Here is a 14,416-nt window from a genome sequence, read left to right on the forward strand (position 1 = left end):
GGTAACCATTAACCAAGTGCTGGCCTGGAGAGCTGGAGGAAGCTTAAAAGTAAAGGAAAACTCTGTAGAGATCTGAAACTTCCTAAGCTAAGGAGCCTATCCTATAGTTTAACATCTGATGGGGAATGTATAGAGAGAGGGACAGAGAAATTGCATTTTACCCTTTTCTTTTGAATCCCTTGCTCAGTCTGGTGCTATGCTAAAAGTATGCTTGTGAACATTTTCTTTTTAATAAATATTGTATAACCTTTGGTGCTGATAGTGGTTCTCTGTACCACATAAATCTCCACCATCTTGGACATGGTATTTTAAAAGGAGGGCCAGGGGGAAGGCTGATGGTTGGCAAGTGGCTATTCCTCAAGGGGCTCACAAAGCAGTAAACGGTCCCCATGGTGACTAGGCATTGGGCAGTGGGAGACGCAGAAGCAAGGCCTCCGAACTTGGAAGGGAAGCTGGGAGTCCTTGGAAGGGAAGCAGTGAGGAATTCCTTACAAAAGTAGTTACCCAAAAGATAAAGAAAAGCCTCGCCAAGTGTTGGGAAAACCTTGGAGGGTATGGTGGAACGGGGCCTGCAGGCCAGTGCTGGCCCATTCGACACATGGCACACAAATTTGTAGCATCACAAAGTTTTACAAATTCTGGGTAGCTCTGCATAGACATGAATGTCATTCCCGTTTGCTTTATTAGGCTGGCAACCTAATTTCTTTTTAAAGTGGATTTTGTTGTGACTAGTTATTTCTCGTTGATTCTTGATGGCTTTAGGTATTATATTCTCAAATGGCCACACCTGGAAGCAGCAGAGGAAGTTTGGGCTAGTCACCATGAGGAAGCTGGGACTGGGAAAGAAAGGCATGGAGCACCAAATACATGAGGAGGCCCATCAGCTTATTGAGACTTTTGCACATGCAAAAGGTATGCAGTACTAGGAGATTCTGTGGGCACATGTTACATCACAAAGTCACAGACCAAAAGAGAGGCTGTGGGACATTTCTGTGTTTCCTTGGATGTGTTTGAAAAGAGGCTGTGTAATGATTTCATGTTTTGGTGTGTGTGTGTGTTTCTTTAAATGTTTCGTTTGACTGCAGCAATGTAAGGAGAGTGATAGAGGGAGATGATTGTGAGGTGACTGGCTGATGACTGAGAGAGTGGGAGAAGGGGTGCCTCTGAAGTGATTCTGGGTTTTGGAGAGATGAGTGTGGGGAGTTTAGTTTTTTAGCTTGTATGGCAGAAGAAGCCGTTTGAGTCTATCTGGTGTGGCTAAGAAAAGCCATTTAGCCTGTGTGGCTAAGAGAGACAGAGTTTAGCCTATGTGGCTAAGGCTGTCAGAGTTGAATTTTGGTGTTTTGAGAGACCGTGTGTGACGCTCAGCTTTATCAGTTATATTTATAAGTTCTTTTCTTTTATAAATAAATCAATATTTGTTTAAACTTATCCCAGCAATCAGAATAGTCCTTCCTCAGGGCCACATAGTCCTCTGAAGTGCCCAGACCCTGGGTCATTCTACCAAAATAGACAGATTTGGAATCTTTAATTCCTGGTGGCAGCAGAAATCTACTAAATTCATGTACACAGAATGTGTTTTAAAGGAGACGTCACAGGCTGTTAAAAACAAAACAAAAAACACCATCTATTCTCATCATTCTTGAGGAATGGTTGTCTTCCCCATTATCATGGTGCAAATACTTGGATCCTGTAACAGAACCAGCTCAGCATAGTGCCATCAATAGTAAAAGGGACCACAGTGAACAGTGAGAGTAAAAAAATATACACTGCCGTGCCAAAGAAATATATTTTAAACAATATATTCTTATTATTTCATCAGTGTATTTTAATTGTCCAACAGTAATATTACAATTCACACATAAGCCACAATGAGCATATCAACACCAACAGGTGTAAATCCTCACACAAAAAGTCAACTACGGTAGAGTCTTTCTTGCAGAAGATGAAAGTGGTCAGATGAAAGCAGTCAAGCAGTCAAGTTGCTACTCTGGACTAAAAAGCGGTTTCAATCAGACTTTGTCGGGACCGCACATCAATTGCATTGACTTGAAGGCACTTTAGGCACACATGAATTGTAATATTATTGGATAATTTAAAAACACTGTTGAAATAGTAAGAATATATTCTAAGAAAATAGATGTTTTTGGCATGGTGCAGCATAGCATCATCAGCTTAGAAACAGACACTTTAGCATTTTTTGCTGGTTATTTCGCTGGTATTTTACCTGTTATTTTGCTGGTATTTTACCTGTTATTTTGCTGTCAGATGCTATTGTTCTTCCTTTCTTTCGTTCTGCATCAATTGCAACATAAAACCTGGTCGGAAAAACAAGGTATGATCCATAAAATAACAGTTAGAAGGTATAACATTCAGTTACGTCAAAAGTCCCCAAAAGTCCACGCAAATGTCAAGTCCATGTGAATGTGGATAATTTTATTTTCAGGGCAACCCTTCAACCCTTCAATGGCTATCAGAAATGCTGTCTCCAATGTGATCTGTGCTGTGGCTTTTGGACACCGCTTTTCTATAGAAGATAAAGACTTTCTCAGTTTGATGGAAAGCATTGAAGTGATATTAGGATTTACAACAAGCATCCCGCATGGTGTGAGTAGTCTTCTTCATCTTTCTAATTGAGTGAGCCCGGTCTTTGAGGGCCTTAAAAAAAGAATCTTTGATGTCTGCAATGAAGGGATAAAGTGCTGTGTCAGGCAGGAAGTGTGTGCCTTGATCCTTTCCATTCCTTTCCTTTTTCTGCTGCAAATGTTCCTCCAAATTGCCTGCCCACCAGAGGGGAAAAAAGATGTGTGTCAGGAGGGGAGCAGCCTTCAGCCCCTCCTGCCCCACTCTCCCTTCAACCAAATAGAAGAGGACCAGGGCGTCACAACCATGGAGGAGCAGAAGCACCAACCACGGCCAAAGGTGTCCATCCAGAGGATTGGGCCCGGGGCCTGAGCCCAGGAAAGGACCTCCGAGGGTCCCATGTTCCAGAGACAGCCCAAAGCAAAAATCCTCAGAGGGTTCCCTGGCGGCCCTGGTCTCCTTCCCCCTAGGCCAGCCTGCAGAACCCCGACAGCCAAAGGGGGCCATGGAGGAGGACCCAGGAGTCACCCCCAACAACAATGGCCGGATCGAGAAGAGGCCGGCTGGGAGCACACTGATGGGAATGGGGAACGGGCCAATCCCATGGCCACCCTCCTCTGAAGCGGGTAAGACAGGGTGGAAACAGGGAAGGGGAGAGAGTTTAAAAAGGAGAGAGAATGCGGACCGAGGAGGGTGACACCTGGTGCTTATGAGGAATGAGAGGCGGCGTGGGGAGAGGAGGGATGGAGTGCCTGTCCATAAGAGAGAGAGAGACGGGGAAACCCAAGGGACTGCGTCCCCAAAATCCATCCGCGGGCTCGGAAATAAGCGCCAGGTAGGGGGTGGGATGGTGAGAACCAGTCCCTGCACCCGGGGTCTGAGGTCGAGTGGCAAGTCCTCCACCAAATCTCCTGCCCTGGAAACGACCCGTCATCCCCCTTCACCTCGGAACACTGGCAGATGTGACAACATGTATTTCCATATCTTTTCACCTGGGGGAGAGAAGCAGAAAAAGAGCAGAAGGGAAAAGGATGAAGCAGCCTTTGGCCCACCTCCCTCCTGTACCTTTGCTGAAAATGGTACATGCTTTCCATAAAAATAGGAGTACATCAAGAACCTTTTCGTGTGTCTTCCACATACAATTTAACATGCTCCTGAGACTCACCTTTCACCCCATGAGGGTATAAATAACATGCTGGCCCTCTAGTAAAATCTTAACTGCTGACGTCTTGTCCAGGGATGGATACGAACCGAACCACAAAGCAAAATTCATCACGAATTTTGCCCTGTGCAAGGTTCGTGAACAGACATTCGTGACAGGTCTACTGTCACAAACTTCCACCAACTTTTAAAGCAGTTCATGGCGATTCGTGGATGGAGCAGAAAGCAGGAGTCCCTTTAAAGCCCTGCTTTCTGTTCCCTGCTAAACCTACAAAACAGCTGAGTGGCAGGGAGGCACTCCCCGCCACTCAGCTGTTTCAGTCTGTCTTGTGCAGTGCCTGTCTTGTTCAGGGACTGCAGAAAATAGCCTGGAAAACAGCTGTGCGGCAGGGAGGTGCTCCCCACTGTGAAGCTGTTTTGGGCTGTCTTGTGCAGTCCCTTTAAACTATAAAGGGACTGCAGAAGAGAGCCCGAAACAGCTGAGTGGTGGGGAGCAAGCTGCTCTCCACTCCACAGCGGTTTTTCAGGCTTTCTGCAAACCCCGTTGAAAGGGACTGCTGTCCCTTTCTACGGGGTTTGTGGGCCCACGAACCATGAACTAGTTTGGTTTGCAGACAAATGTCCTGGTTCGGTTTGGTTCATGGTTTGGCTTGTGGCCAAACCACATTTTCCCTGTTCATGCCCATCCCTAGTGTGGACCAAAAAGTGGGGCTATGACTCCATAACAGAGCATCTGATTTACATGCATAATGTCCCAAGCTCAATCCCTGGAACCTCCAGTTAAAAGGACCAGGTGATAAGTGGTGTTAAAGACCTCTGCCGGATAGCCTTACCAGTGAACACATGAAGCTGCTTATACTGAATGACACCATCAGTCCATCAAGGTCAGTATCATTTTTTCAGACTGTCAGTGGCTCTCAGGTATCTCAGGCAGAGGTCTTTCATGTCACCTACCACATGACCCTTTGGAGATGCCAAGGATTGAACTTGAACCTTCTGCAAGCCCAACAGATTCCCTGCCTCTGAGCCATGGCCCCTCCCTCAGAGTAGAGAATGCTGACCTTGCTAGATCAGTGGCCTGACTCAGCATAAAAGCCAGCTTCATGTGTTTAGAAGTTGGTTTATTAACTACATCGTTCAGCTTCCTCATGATAGAAGATGTTGGGTTTTTCGCCCTCTCTCCTTTTTCATAGTTTTATGAAATTCTTCCATGGCTTGTCAAACATCTCCCAGGTCCTCAGAAGAAAACATTTTTGTGCTTAGAGCATGTGCTTTTATTTGCAAAGAAGGAGATCGACAAGCATAAGGAGCACCAGGCCATGCACGAGCCACAGGATTTGATTGATTTTTATCTGCTTCAGATGGAAAAGGTAAGTGCTCACTTTGTGTACAAAATTAGACACCCTCAACAAAAAGGAGAATGTTGGTATCAGTTCTACTTGTAGTCTTCGAAGCATCCATCAGTACTTCGCACACAAGCTTTGGATCATCAATTAACTATGCTGATCATTAATAGAGGGCAGGCTAGCCGTGGCTGCCTTTGGTCTAGCAAATCCACCCTGACTCCAAACTCAGCCAGTGTCAGGCTCCCAGTCATAGAATCATAGAATGTTAGAGTTGGAAGGGACCTTAAAGGTCATCTAGTCCAACCCCCTGCACTCTGCAGGAGAATAGCTGAAAGATAGCCCTACAACATACCCAAAGGATGGTCGTCCAGCCTCCGCTTGAAAACATCCAGCGAAGGAGCATCCACCACCTCCCGAGGCAGACTCACTGCTCAGTCAAATCACTCTCTACACATACTTTCTTCAGTGAATGTTTTATTTAGAGATATGAGGTGCTGTGGGTTCAAACGCTTTGTTAGGACTGATTTGCAAGGCGGGAAACACAAGGTATAGTTACAACCCCAAATTCCACCCATTCAACGTCAGCATTACTACGGTGGTTCTGAAAGATATACAACCACTATCTAGCCAGGCACAGACTTTCCTCCAGGGACATTTCTCGTGAGAACAATGTCTTTGGGGCCTCTTCGGAAGATTATTAAGCAGCCTCCCTACTCCTACACATGCACGGACTTCCCCCTCAGGAATGTAATGGCAGGTTAGGTCAACGATAAGAAAATGCAAGCAGACAGAAGCAGGTAAATCATGGGGAAAGGTTACAAGTTACAGGTTATGCAGGTTTTAAGCATGATACATCATCAGGTGCCAACTATTTGCCCGTTATCAAAGGCCCGAGTCTGACAGCCAGTGGCTACCATCAGTCTTGTTTATCCCCTCACACTTAATGTGCTGAGAGGTGCCAAGCCCCAACCACCTCCCTTGATATGCCGTAAAGCCACTGCCAGGTTCAGCAAAATGTTGCTCAAAACCTCTTGGATTCTCTGGTTTGGTACAGCCAGGAAACTTTACTTTGGCTGCGATCATACGGAGCGGAAGCTGCGGCAGGCAAACGATTCCCCCACGGATTAAAAGGATGCGATCAGACAGATACATTTGTCTGGCATCCCGGAGTCGTTGGTGGGGCGTCTCGTTGCACCACAGGCACGGTGCAAAAAACCACCAGAGAAACATCAGTAGCATAGGGAACTGCGGGGCGGGCGGGCGGAAGTCTGATCGCGTTAACGCACGCCAGTTCGCCCCGGGGCAAACAGCCTCGCTTCCCGCCCGCAGTTCCTTGGTGGTATGATCGAAGTCTTTAAGTAGCAGAGGGCTTAAAGCTAACCATGCAGCAAGGCACTGGTGCTGAGTGCGCTAGCAAACTTACAAAGCTGCACAGGGTCCTTTGATCTATTTCAAACTAATAAGAAATATCAATTAAAGGGACTGATAGATTGCCTATTCTAGCTACCTGGATGTCGCTGGCTGCTCGACGCATGTCCAGCCTCCATGGTGCAAGATGGAGAAAGAAACCTTCTCTGAGTGTGAGTGAGAGGAAGTGTGACTGTAGCAGAAAAGAAATTGCTCCCTAAGAAGTATCAGTCTACCCATCAAAGTGAAGATGGGGGGCCAGGTAGGATTTTTTTGCCTCTCTTCTGATTGGCTGCTGAAAAGAGGGTTTTTTTTGCCTACCCTGTACTGCGGTTAGAGGATTTTGGAATTGGCAGGGGTGGTGCCGTATGATAAGTTTGTCATTTTACAGTTGGGGCAGTGTTATGTCTTTGGGGGGAGTTTATGCAGCTTGGTAAGCACCAATGAGGAGCTGCGGTGGCTCAGTTTTTAAGATGCTGAACTGCAGGCTGGAAGGTCGGCAGTTCAGCAGTTTGAGACCCAAGTGCCGCATGATGGACTGAGTTCCCATCTCTGGTTTCAGCTCCTGCCAACCGAGCAGTTCGAAAGCAATAAACTGCAAGTAGATAAATAGGTACCGCTTCTGTGGGAAGGCAACAGCGCTTCGTGCGCCTCGGCGTCTAGTCATGCTGGCCACGTGACCATGGAAACATCTTTGGACAGCGCTGGCTCTTCAGCTTGGAAACGGAGATGAGCACCGCAACCTTAGAGTCGGATTTGAGTGGTTTTCGAACAAGGGAAACCTTTACTAAGCACCAGGGCTTTTTTTGTAGAAAAAGCCCAGCAGGAACTCATTAGCATAATAGGCCACACCCAATAGCTGGAACTCATTAGCGTATTAGGCCACACCCCTGACAGCACAACTCATTAGCATATTAGGCCACACCCCCATGTTACCAGAAGTGTGGTCATCCAGCCACACCCACCTTTCGCTTGTTATTCTGTTTACCTTGTTTGTTGTCAAAACCCAGGGCCTTTTTGTAGCAGGAACTCCTTTGCATGTTAGGCCACACACCCCTAATTGTAGCCAATCCTGATGCGTTTCAGCTGTTGGGTGTGGCCTATTATGCTAATGAGTTCCTGCTGGGTGTGGCCAACTCAGGAGCCAGCCGGAACTCCGTTCCTGTGCGTTCCTGCCCCAAAATAGCCCTGCTATGCACCAATGAGCAACCCTGTGGGGGTGTAGGGGTCTGACGGAATCATCCCTGTGGCTGTGTGGCCAAGGATGGGGATGGCAGATTGCCTTTGAGATTGCCGGGACAGATCTTCTGCACAGGCTGTGTGGTTGCGTTGGAGGTATCTTCACGGCATATCCCATTGCTGTGCCGGCCGGGTGCAAGCCACATACAGTTGCCATTGTATGGCAAGGATGGGGCTCTGGGGACCCCAGGCCTTGACCGTGCCACTGTTGTAGTCTTTACCCTTTGCCGTTATGATGTTTAAGTTAAATAAAGTGGCCCTTCGTTTCCCAACCTGTGGTTGTCTGACTCTTTCTTCCATCTGCGGGGGGAGGAGCAAAGGCACACTTTGGCTGTGATCATACACACCATTAGACTGGACATAGGCGCGAATGCTAGGTGGATTTAAAGGAAGCGATCAGACAGAAACATCTGGGAAGAATCCTGCAGCCGTTCGCAACCCATGCCGCTCTGCCGCAGAGACCGGGGGAAATCTGGTACTAAATGGGTTGCTACAGGCCATGGGCGGACTTTCCCCTGTCTGGTCACTCAAGCGCACTCTCACGCCATTGGGAAGGTCTGATCAGGCCATCCCGACCCCGTGCCATTGTATGCACATCATCGCAAACTCCATAGGGAGCCCTCAGTGTGGAGGTGCGATTCCTCGTTTATGTGCAAGGGAAACAAACAGCAAAAAAAGGGAGAGAGACTCACCCGCAGTTGCGTCTGATCACAACCTTACGGGCTGCACCTGCAGCTTCAAAGTGAGGTGTAATTTCACAACTGTGTGTCAAATTCCTCTGAAGGAAATAGCCTGACATCCCCTCCAGCTCAACTGGCACATGTGACGGCAACCTTTGGCTTTCTGCTTCATATTCTACTGGAAGGTTAAGTTATTATAGGTCCCTGCCACACGAGGGAAAAAAGGACGGGCAAAGTGCAGCTTTTAAAAGCCGCACCAAAATAGGCACGCGGCGGTGGGATCATACAGCTCACGTGAGCTGCCGTGCAATTGCTCCCCGGCACGATCAGATGCCGGGGAGACCGGGGAGAAAGCCACGGGAGGCTGCCGAACTGCGCATGTCTGAGCATGTGCAGTTCAGCCAGGAGCCGGGGATGCGCTGGTGGAAGAATGCGCCGGCGATCCCACGGCCGGCTTTGATGCGGCCGTTCGGAAAGAACCACCTCAGTAGGTGGTTCTTTTTTGCTGCGGGTTATCGTAGGAAGGGCCGGATCGGGGACGGGCGCGCAACACTTCCCAGATGTTGCGGTGGGATCGCACCCATTTGCTCCGCCCCCAATCCATCCCTCTCCTGGCCCAAATCCTCTCGTGTGACCGGGGCCTTAATTTAACTACACACTGAACTCTCAGTAATGCATTGCTGCCTTTTTTCTCATCTCTAACCAAAATATTATTCAATAGAGCTCGGGTAGTCATCTTAATCTGCTGTAGAGAAAATCATGAGTTCTTGAGTGCTTTACCCTGTGACATTAGAGGAGGTGGTCATAATGCCAAAGTGTTTAGAATTCATTTAAGACTCTATTTCCCTTCCTGTATTTGTCCGCACCAGAGCAAGAGGGACCCCAACTCTACATACACTGAAGACAACCTCTCCCAGGACATATTTGACCTCTTTATCGCAGGTTCTGACACAACTGCATCGACTCTACAATGGGCTCTGCTCCTCATGGTGAATCATCCCGATATCCAAGGTGAGAAAGTCTTGTGGAATGCGATCAAAGTTGAACACATGAAACTGCCTTATACTGAATTAGACCCCTGGTCCATGAAGGTCAAAATTGTCTACTCAGACTGGCAGCTGCTCTCCAGGGTCTCAGGCTGAGGTCTTCCACATCACCTCCTTGTTGCTCCTTTTAACTGGAGATGATGGGGATTGGCCCCACTGGTGGACCTCCTGATGGCACCTGGTATTTCTGGCCATTGTGTGAAGAAGAAGAAGAGATTGGATTTATACCCCGCCCTTCACTACCCAAAGGTGTCTCAGAGTGGCTTACAAACTCCTTTCCCTTCCCCTCCCCACAACAGACACCCTGTCAGGCAGGTGGGGCTGAGAGAACTCTTGACAGAAACTGCCCTTTTTCAAGAACAGCTGTGCCAGAGTTATGGCTTGCCCAAGGTGCAAGTGGAGGAGTGGGGAATCAAACCCAGTTCTCCCAGATTAGAGTCTGCGCACTTAACCACTACACCAAACTGGCTCTCACAGAGTGTTGGACTGGGATGGGCCTTTGGCCTGTTCCAACATCGGCGTCTCTTATGTTCTTATGTAACCTGGGACCTTCTGCATGTCGATGCTCTACCACTGAGCCCAGAAATATATGGCAATAAGCTCAGGGGAACAGTTTGGAGAGCCAGTTTGGTGTAGTGGTTAGAGTCCAGGACTAAGGAATTCCCCTGAAAGTTCAACCCTTTGTCCCATGCAGTTTTCTTGACTTAAAAATCTTGTACAAACTTGCTGTAGAAAAAGTAACACGCACCCAGATTGTGCCAATCTTTTCCTCTGTCAGAGTTGCGTTAGCTGCTGTGAGGGGAGTTCCGATCACTGTGAGGTGAGTTCCTATCACAGAAGCAACAAGGGGAACAAACTATAATCTCTATGTTGATCGTGGAATCCCCTTAAGTATTATAGAATCTTGGGTGTTCCTGCCATGGACCTCGCATATCACATACAGTGTGGTCATCAGTTTTGCTCTTGAACATGTGGGTGGATGCTCTCTTCATATCAAGAAGAGAAACCTTGCACAACTGAGAGTTTGCACATGAAATTATTGAACTTCCAGATTTCTTTTTCCGTCAGGTATTGAAGAGAATAAACAGGAGTGTTGTGGCACCTTAAGTACTAACATGTTTTTCTTTGGAAGCTCAAGTAGGCTCTTTGGGGAGAAATCCACAAAAGCCTGATTGAAAAGAAAGTATTCAAGGTGCCACAAGACTCCAGTCAATTCTGTAAAAGAGAGAGGGGCGTACTTACAGCCAGTTTGGTGTAGTGGTTAAGTGTGCGGACTCTAATCTGGGAGAACCGGGTTTGATTCCCCACTCCTCCACTTGCACCTGCTGGATGACCCTGGGCAAGCCATTGTTCTGGCAGAGCTGTTCTTGCAAAAGAGCAGTTTCTGTCAGAGCTCTCTCAGTCCCACCTACCTCACAGGGTGTCTGTTGTGGGGAGGTGAAGGGAAAGGAGTTTGTAAGCCACTCTGACACTTCTTTGGGTAATGAAGGGTGGGGTATAAATCCAATCTCCTCCTCCTCCTTCTCCACTTCTTCTTCTTCTTTTTCTTCAAGATAGGAGGGTTAATTTCCCTAGGAGCCTATAAAGTATAAGCTAGAACCATTAGGTACCATGTGGCAGAGTCACAGCTGTGTTAGTTCTGAAATAGGCCAGAATGTGCTTATTTTCTATGAAAAGGAAAATGTTCATCTTGGCTTCATAATTCTGAATCTAAAGGGGAAAAACTGGTTTTGTTCACTGTTAACACTTGAAATTATATATACAACAACTATATAGTAAGCACCTGGTTATTTTAGTGTTGTTGTTGTTGTTTTTTTAAAAAAACCTAGCGATACCCAATTTGTAAAACTCCCGCACTACTAAAGATTCTCTTTCAGAAGACTTCTAAAGACTGTAGAAAGAAAAAGATAACGTAGTAGAACAGGTAACCAAAGATTTCTTTATTGCAGGTAAAGACAAAACCGTAGGATTATTATTCTGCCAAACTACGATTCTATATTGTTTATTGGAGGTCTTTGGTATCTGATTGAATTGCTTCTCATATTTTGTGATCTGCCTTCAGTCTTTGTGAGAAAGGTTGGCTATAGATGATGATGATGATGATAGACAAGTATTTCAAACATGTTGGGGAAATTGGCAAAATAGTTAAATATTCAGAGATTACAATGGATCTTTGCTTCACTGGAGAGAAGGCGTTTTCTTCTATGTGGAAATCTTTATTTCCAAGGGGAAGGGTTCACAGGAAATCTACAAAACAACAAAGACACCTAAGGACTACATCTTTACAGTTTGACCACACAGTCTACAACAATGGAGATGCTTCTTCTTCTTGACCCCTAGAGGGAAATCACCTGAATACATTAACCAATGATTGTGAGTAAACAGACTTCAATTTCGTGGGCTTTGTTCCCATGGGCTCTGTGCCAGGTTTCCTTCCAGGTCAGTCTAAACAATAGCACACAAGGTAAAGCAGATTAACCCTATAATGACCGACTTTTATACCTTTCAACACACATATTCCCAACAAAACATTCACTCAGGAAGTGGAGATGCGGTAAAGTGATACAGAGATGGGCGAAAGAAAAGCTCATGGTTACTTGTCTGACTACTGTCTAGGCAAAAAGATCTGAGCATCAGATGAGGGCTCCTACACTGCTGGGCATCCAATAATCCAAAAGGGAATTTTCAAAGCTGCTTAAACTGGAGTAAGAAAAAAGCGGCCAAAGCAAATCCCAGAGAAAAGGTAGGAAAAACAGGAAGGCAGTTTTGGGGGCATCTTTTATGAAATAAGCCAGATATTTTTTTTTTACATGAAATAAATGCTTCACAAAGATTGTGTCACTTTCCTCAGATACATGTAACGCCTAATGCAGGTTCCTTTTCCATAATTTTCCCCCAGAGAAAGTCCATAAGGAACTGGAAAATGTTCTGGGTTCATCTCAATCATTCAGTTATCAAGATCTAAAGAAACTGCCCTACACCAACGCTGTAATTCACGAGATCCAACGACTGCAATATGTCTTATTATATGGGCTGCCCAGAGAATGTGTGAAGGATGCGAACATACTTGGCTTTCCCATTCTAAAGGTATCCAAAATTGTCATACCTGCAGCCATAGAACCACAAAGCAGTATTTATTAGGCATAGTTTTTAAAAGACATACTTGCATAGAAGCCTCCTATGTTGATTTTCTGGAAGTATAAGAAGCTTGCCCACCTTTCCCCCAAATTATACCCTATGACATTGGGATTATTGTATTATCTCCCCAAAGCAGTTTGACCCATCTATGCTGAACAGTCTGTGTTGTGCTGTTTTCAGTTATCACATGGTGTCCAGCATCCCCACCCACAAAAATTTAATATATAGCTCTCAAGCACCTATTAATAATAGATCAGGAGAAACACTCGAAATATTCCTTCTCTTTACTGAGATCTTCTGATTTCACAAATGAATACAATTTATATACTTGACTCCAGAAGAAAGATTTGAGATGAACAAAGGAATTATGTTTGGTGTAGTGGTTAGGAGCGCGGACTCTAATCTGGGAGAACTGGGTTTGATTCCCCACTCCTCCACATGCAGCTTGCTGGTATGACCTTGGGTCAGTCATGAGTTCTTTCAGAGATGTTCTCTCAAAGGCAGTTCTCAAAAGAATTCTCTCAGCCCACCTACCTCACAGGCTATCTTTTGTGGGGAGGGGATGGGAAAGGAGATTGTAAGCCACTCTGAGACTTCTTTGGGTAGTGAAGGGTGGGGTATAAATCCAATCTCCTCCTCCTCCTCCAACGGAAAATGATATCAACTTCCAGGAGTCCATTAATTCGATCTTCTCGTAATTCTTCTCCACATATAAGGTAAAGGTAAAGGTATCCCTTGCTCAGAAGCCAGTCGAATCCAACTCAAGGGGGCAGTGCTCATCTCAGTTTCCAAGCCGAAGAGCCGGCACTGTCCAAAGATGTCTCCAAGGTCATGTGGCCGGCATGACTAGAGGCCAAGGTGCACGGAACGCTGTTACCTTCCCACTAAAGCGGTACCTATTTATCTACTTGCAATTTCTTGCTTTCGAACTGCTAGGTTGGCAGGAGCTGGGACCAGAGATGGCCGCTCACTCCGTCACGTGGCACTTGGGTCTCAAACTGCCCAACTACCGACCTTCCGGTCTGCAGTTCAGCATTTTAACCAATTGAGCCACCACAGCCCCTTCTCCACATATACTCTTTTCATTTTTTCATTTTTTGCAAACTGCATCAGTTTCATCAGGGTTTTTATTTTTTACTGGCTTTTATTTACCAGCATACAAATTCAGCCTATAAAAAAAAAAAATCTGAGTCCTAAGGATGAGGCATGGATATATGAGAAAGGGCAAAGAGGTGCACTGGGATAGTGAGGGACAAAAAAAATGCAATATGCTGTTCTGGATATCTGTTGAGATGACTAGTTCTTCCTTTCAGGGCACCGCGATTCTTCCAGATCTTTGTTCTGTTCTTCTTGATCCTAAGCAATGGGAGACTCCTGAAGAGTTGAACCCAAATCATTTTTTGGACAAGGATGGAAATTTTGTGCCTAGAGAAGAATTTCTGCCTTTTGGCGCTGGTAAGTGGAGAACTCTAAAGTAGCTTATGATTGATGGTTTTGTTAACAAAGGAATTGTAGTTTACGAAATGATTGTAGTTTTCAGATTGTAGTTTAAGGTAAAGGTAAAGGTTCCCTTTACCCTTCCCACTGAAGTGGTACCTATTTATCTACTTGCAATTTCTTGCTTTACAACTGCTAGGTTGGCAGGAGCTGGAACCAGAGACGGGAGCTTACTCCGTCATGCGGCACACTCGGGTCTCAGACTGCTGAACTACCAACCTTCCACAGCCTGCAGTTCAGCGTCTTAACCACTTGAGCCACCGCAGCTCCTAGATTGTAGTTTAGGAAATGATTATTCAACCTGAGTCATTGAACTGCT

General features: G+C 46.1%; 1 protein-coding gene across 1 annotated transcript; it reads left to right on the top strand.

Annotated features, from left to right (window-relative positions):
- Positions 1-768: 768 nt before the first annotated feature.
- On the top strand, positions 769-14,055 carry LOC107114909 (cytochrome P450 2J6-like; the record flags this gene model as incomplete). Its single annotated transcript, XM_015416514.1, has 6 exons — positions 769-912; positions 2,447-2,607; positions 4,938-5,114; positions 9,286-9,427; positions 12,362-12,549; positions 13,914-14,055. Coding segments are annotated over exons 1-6 (901 nt in total), but the record flags the coding sequence as incomplete, so codon positions are not given.
- Between the last annotated feature and the right edge of the window lie 361 nt (positions 14,056-14,416).

The sequence above is a fragment of the Gekko japonicus genome, unplaced genomic scaffold (genome assembly GCF_001447785.1).
Source record: "Gekko japonicus isolate JY-2015 unplaced genomic scaffold, Gekko_japonicus_V1.1 scaffold2580, whole genome shotgun sequence".
Taxonomy (NCBI): Eukaryota; Metazoa; Chordata; class Lepidosauria; order Squamata; family Gekkonidae; genus Gekko; species Gekko japonicus.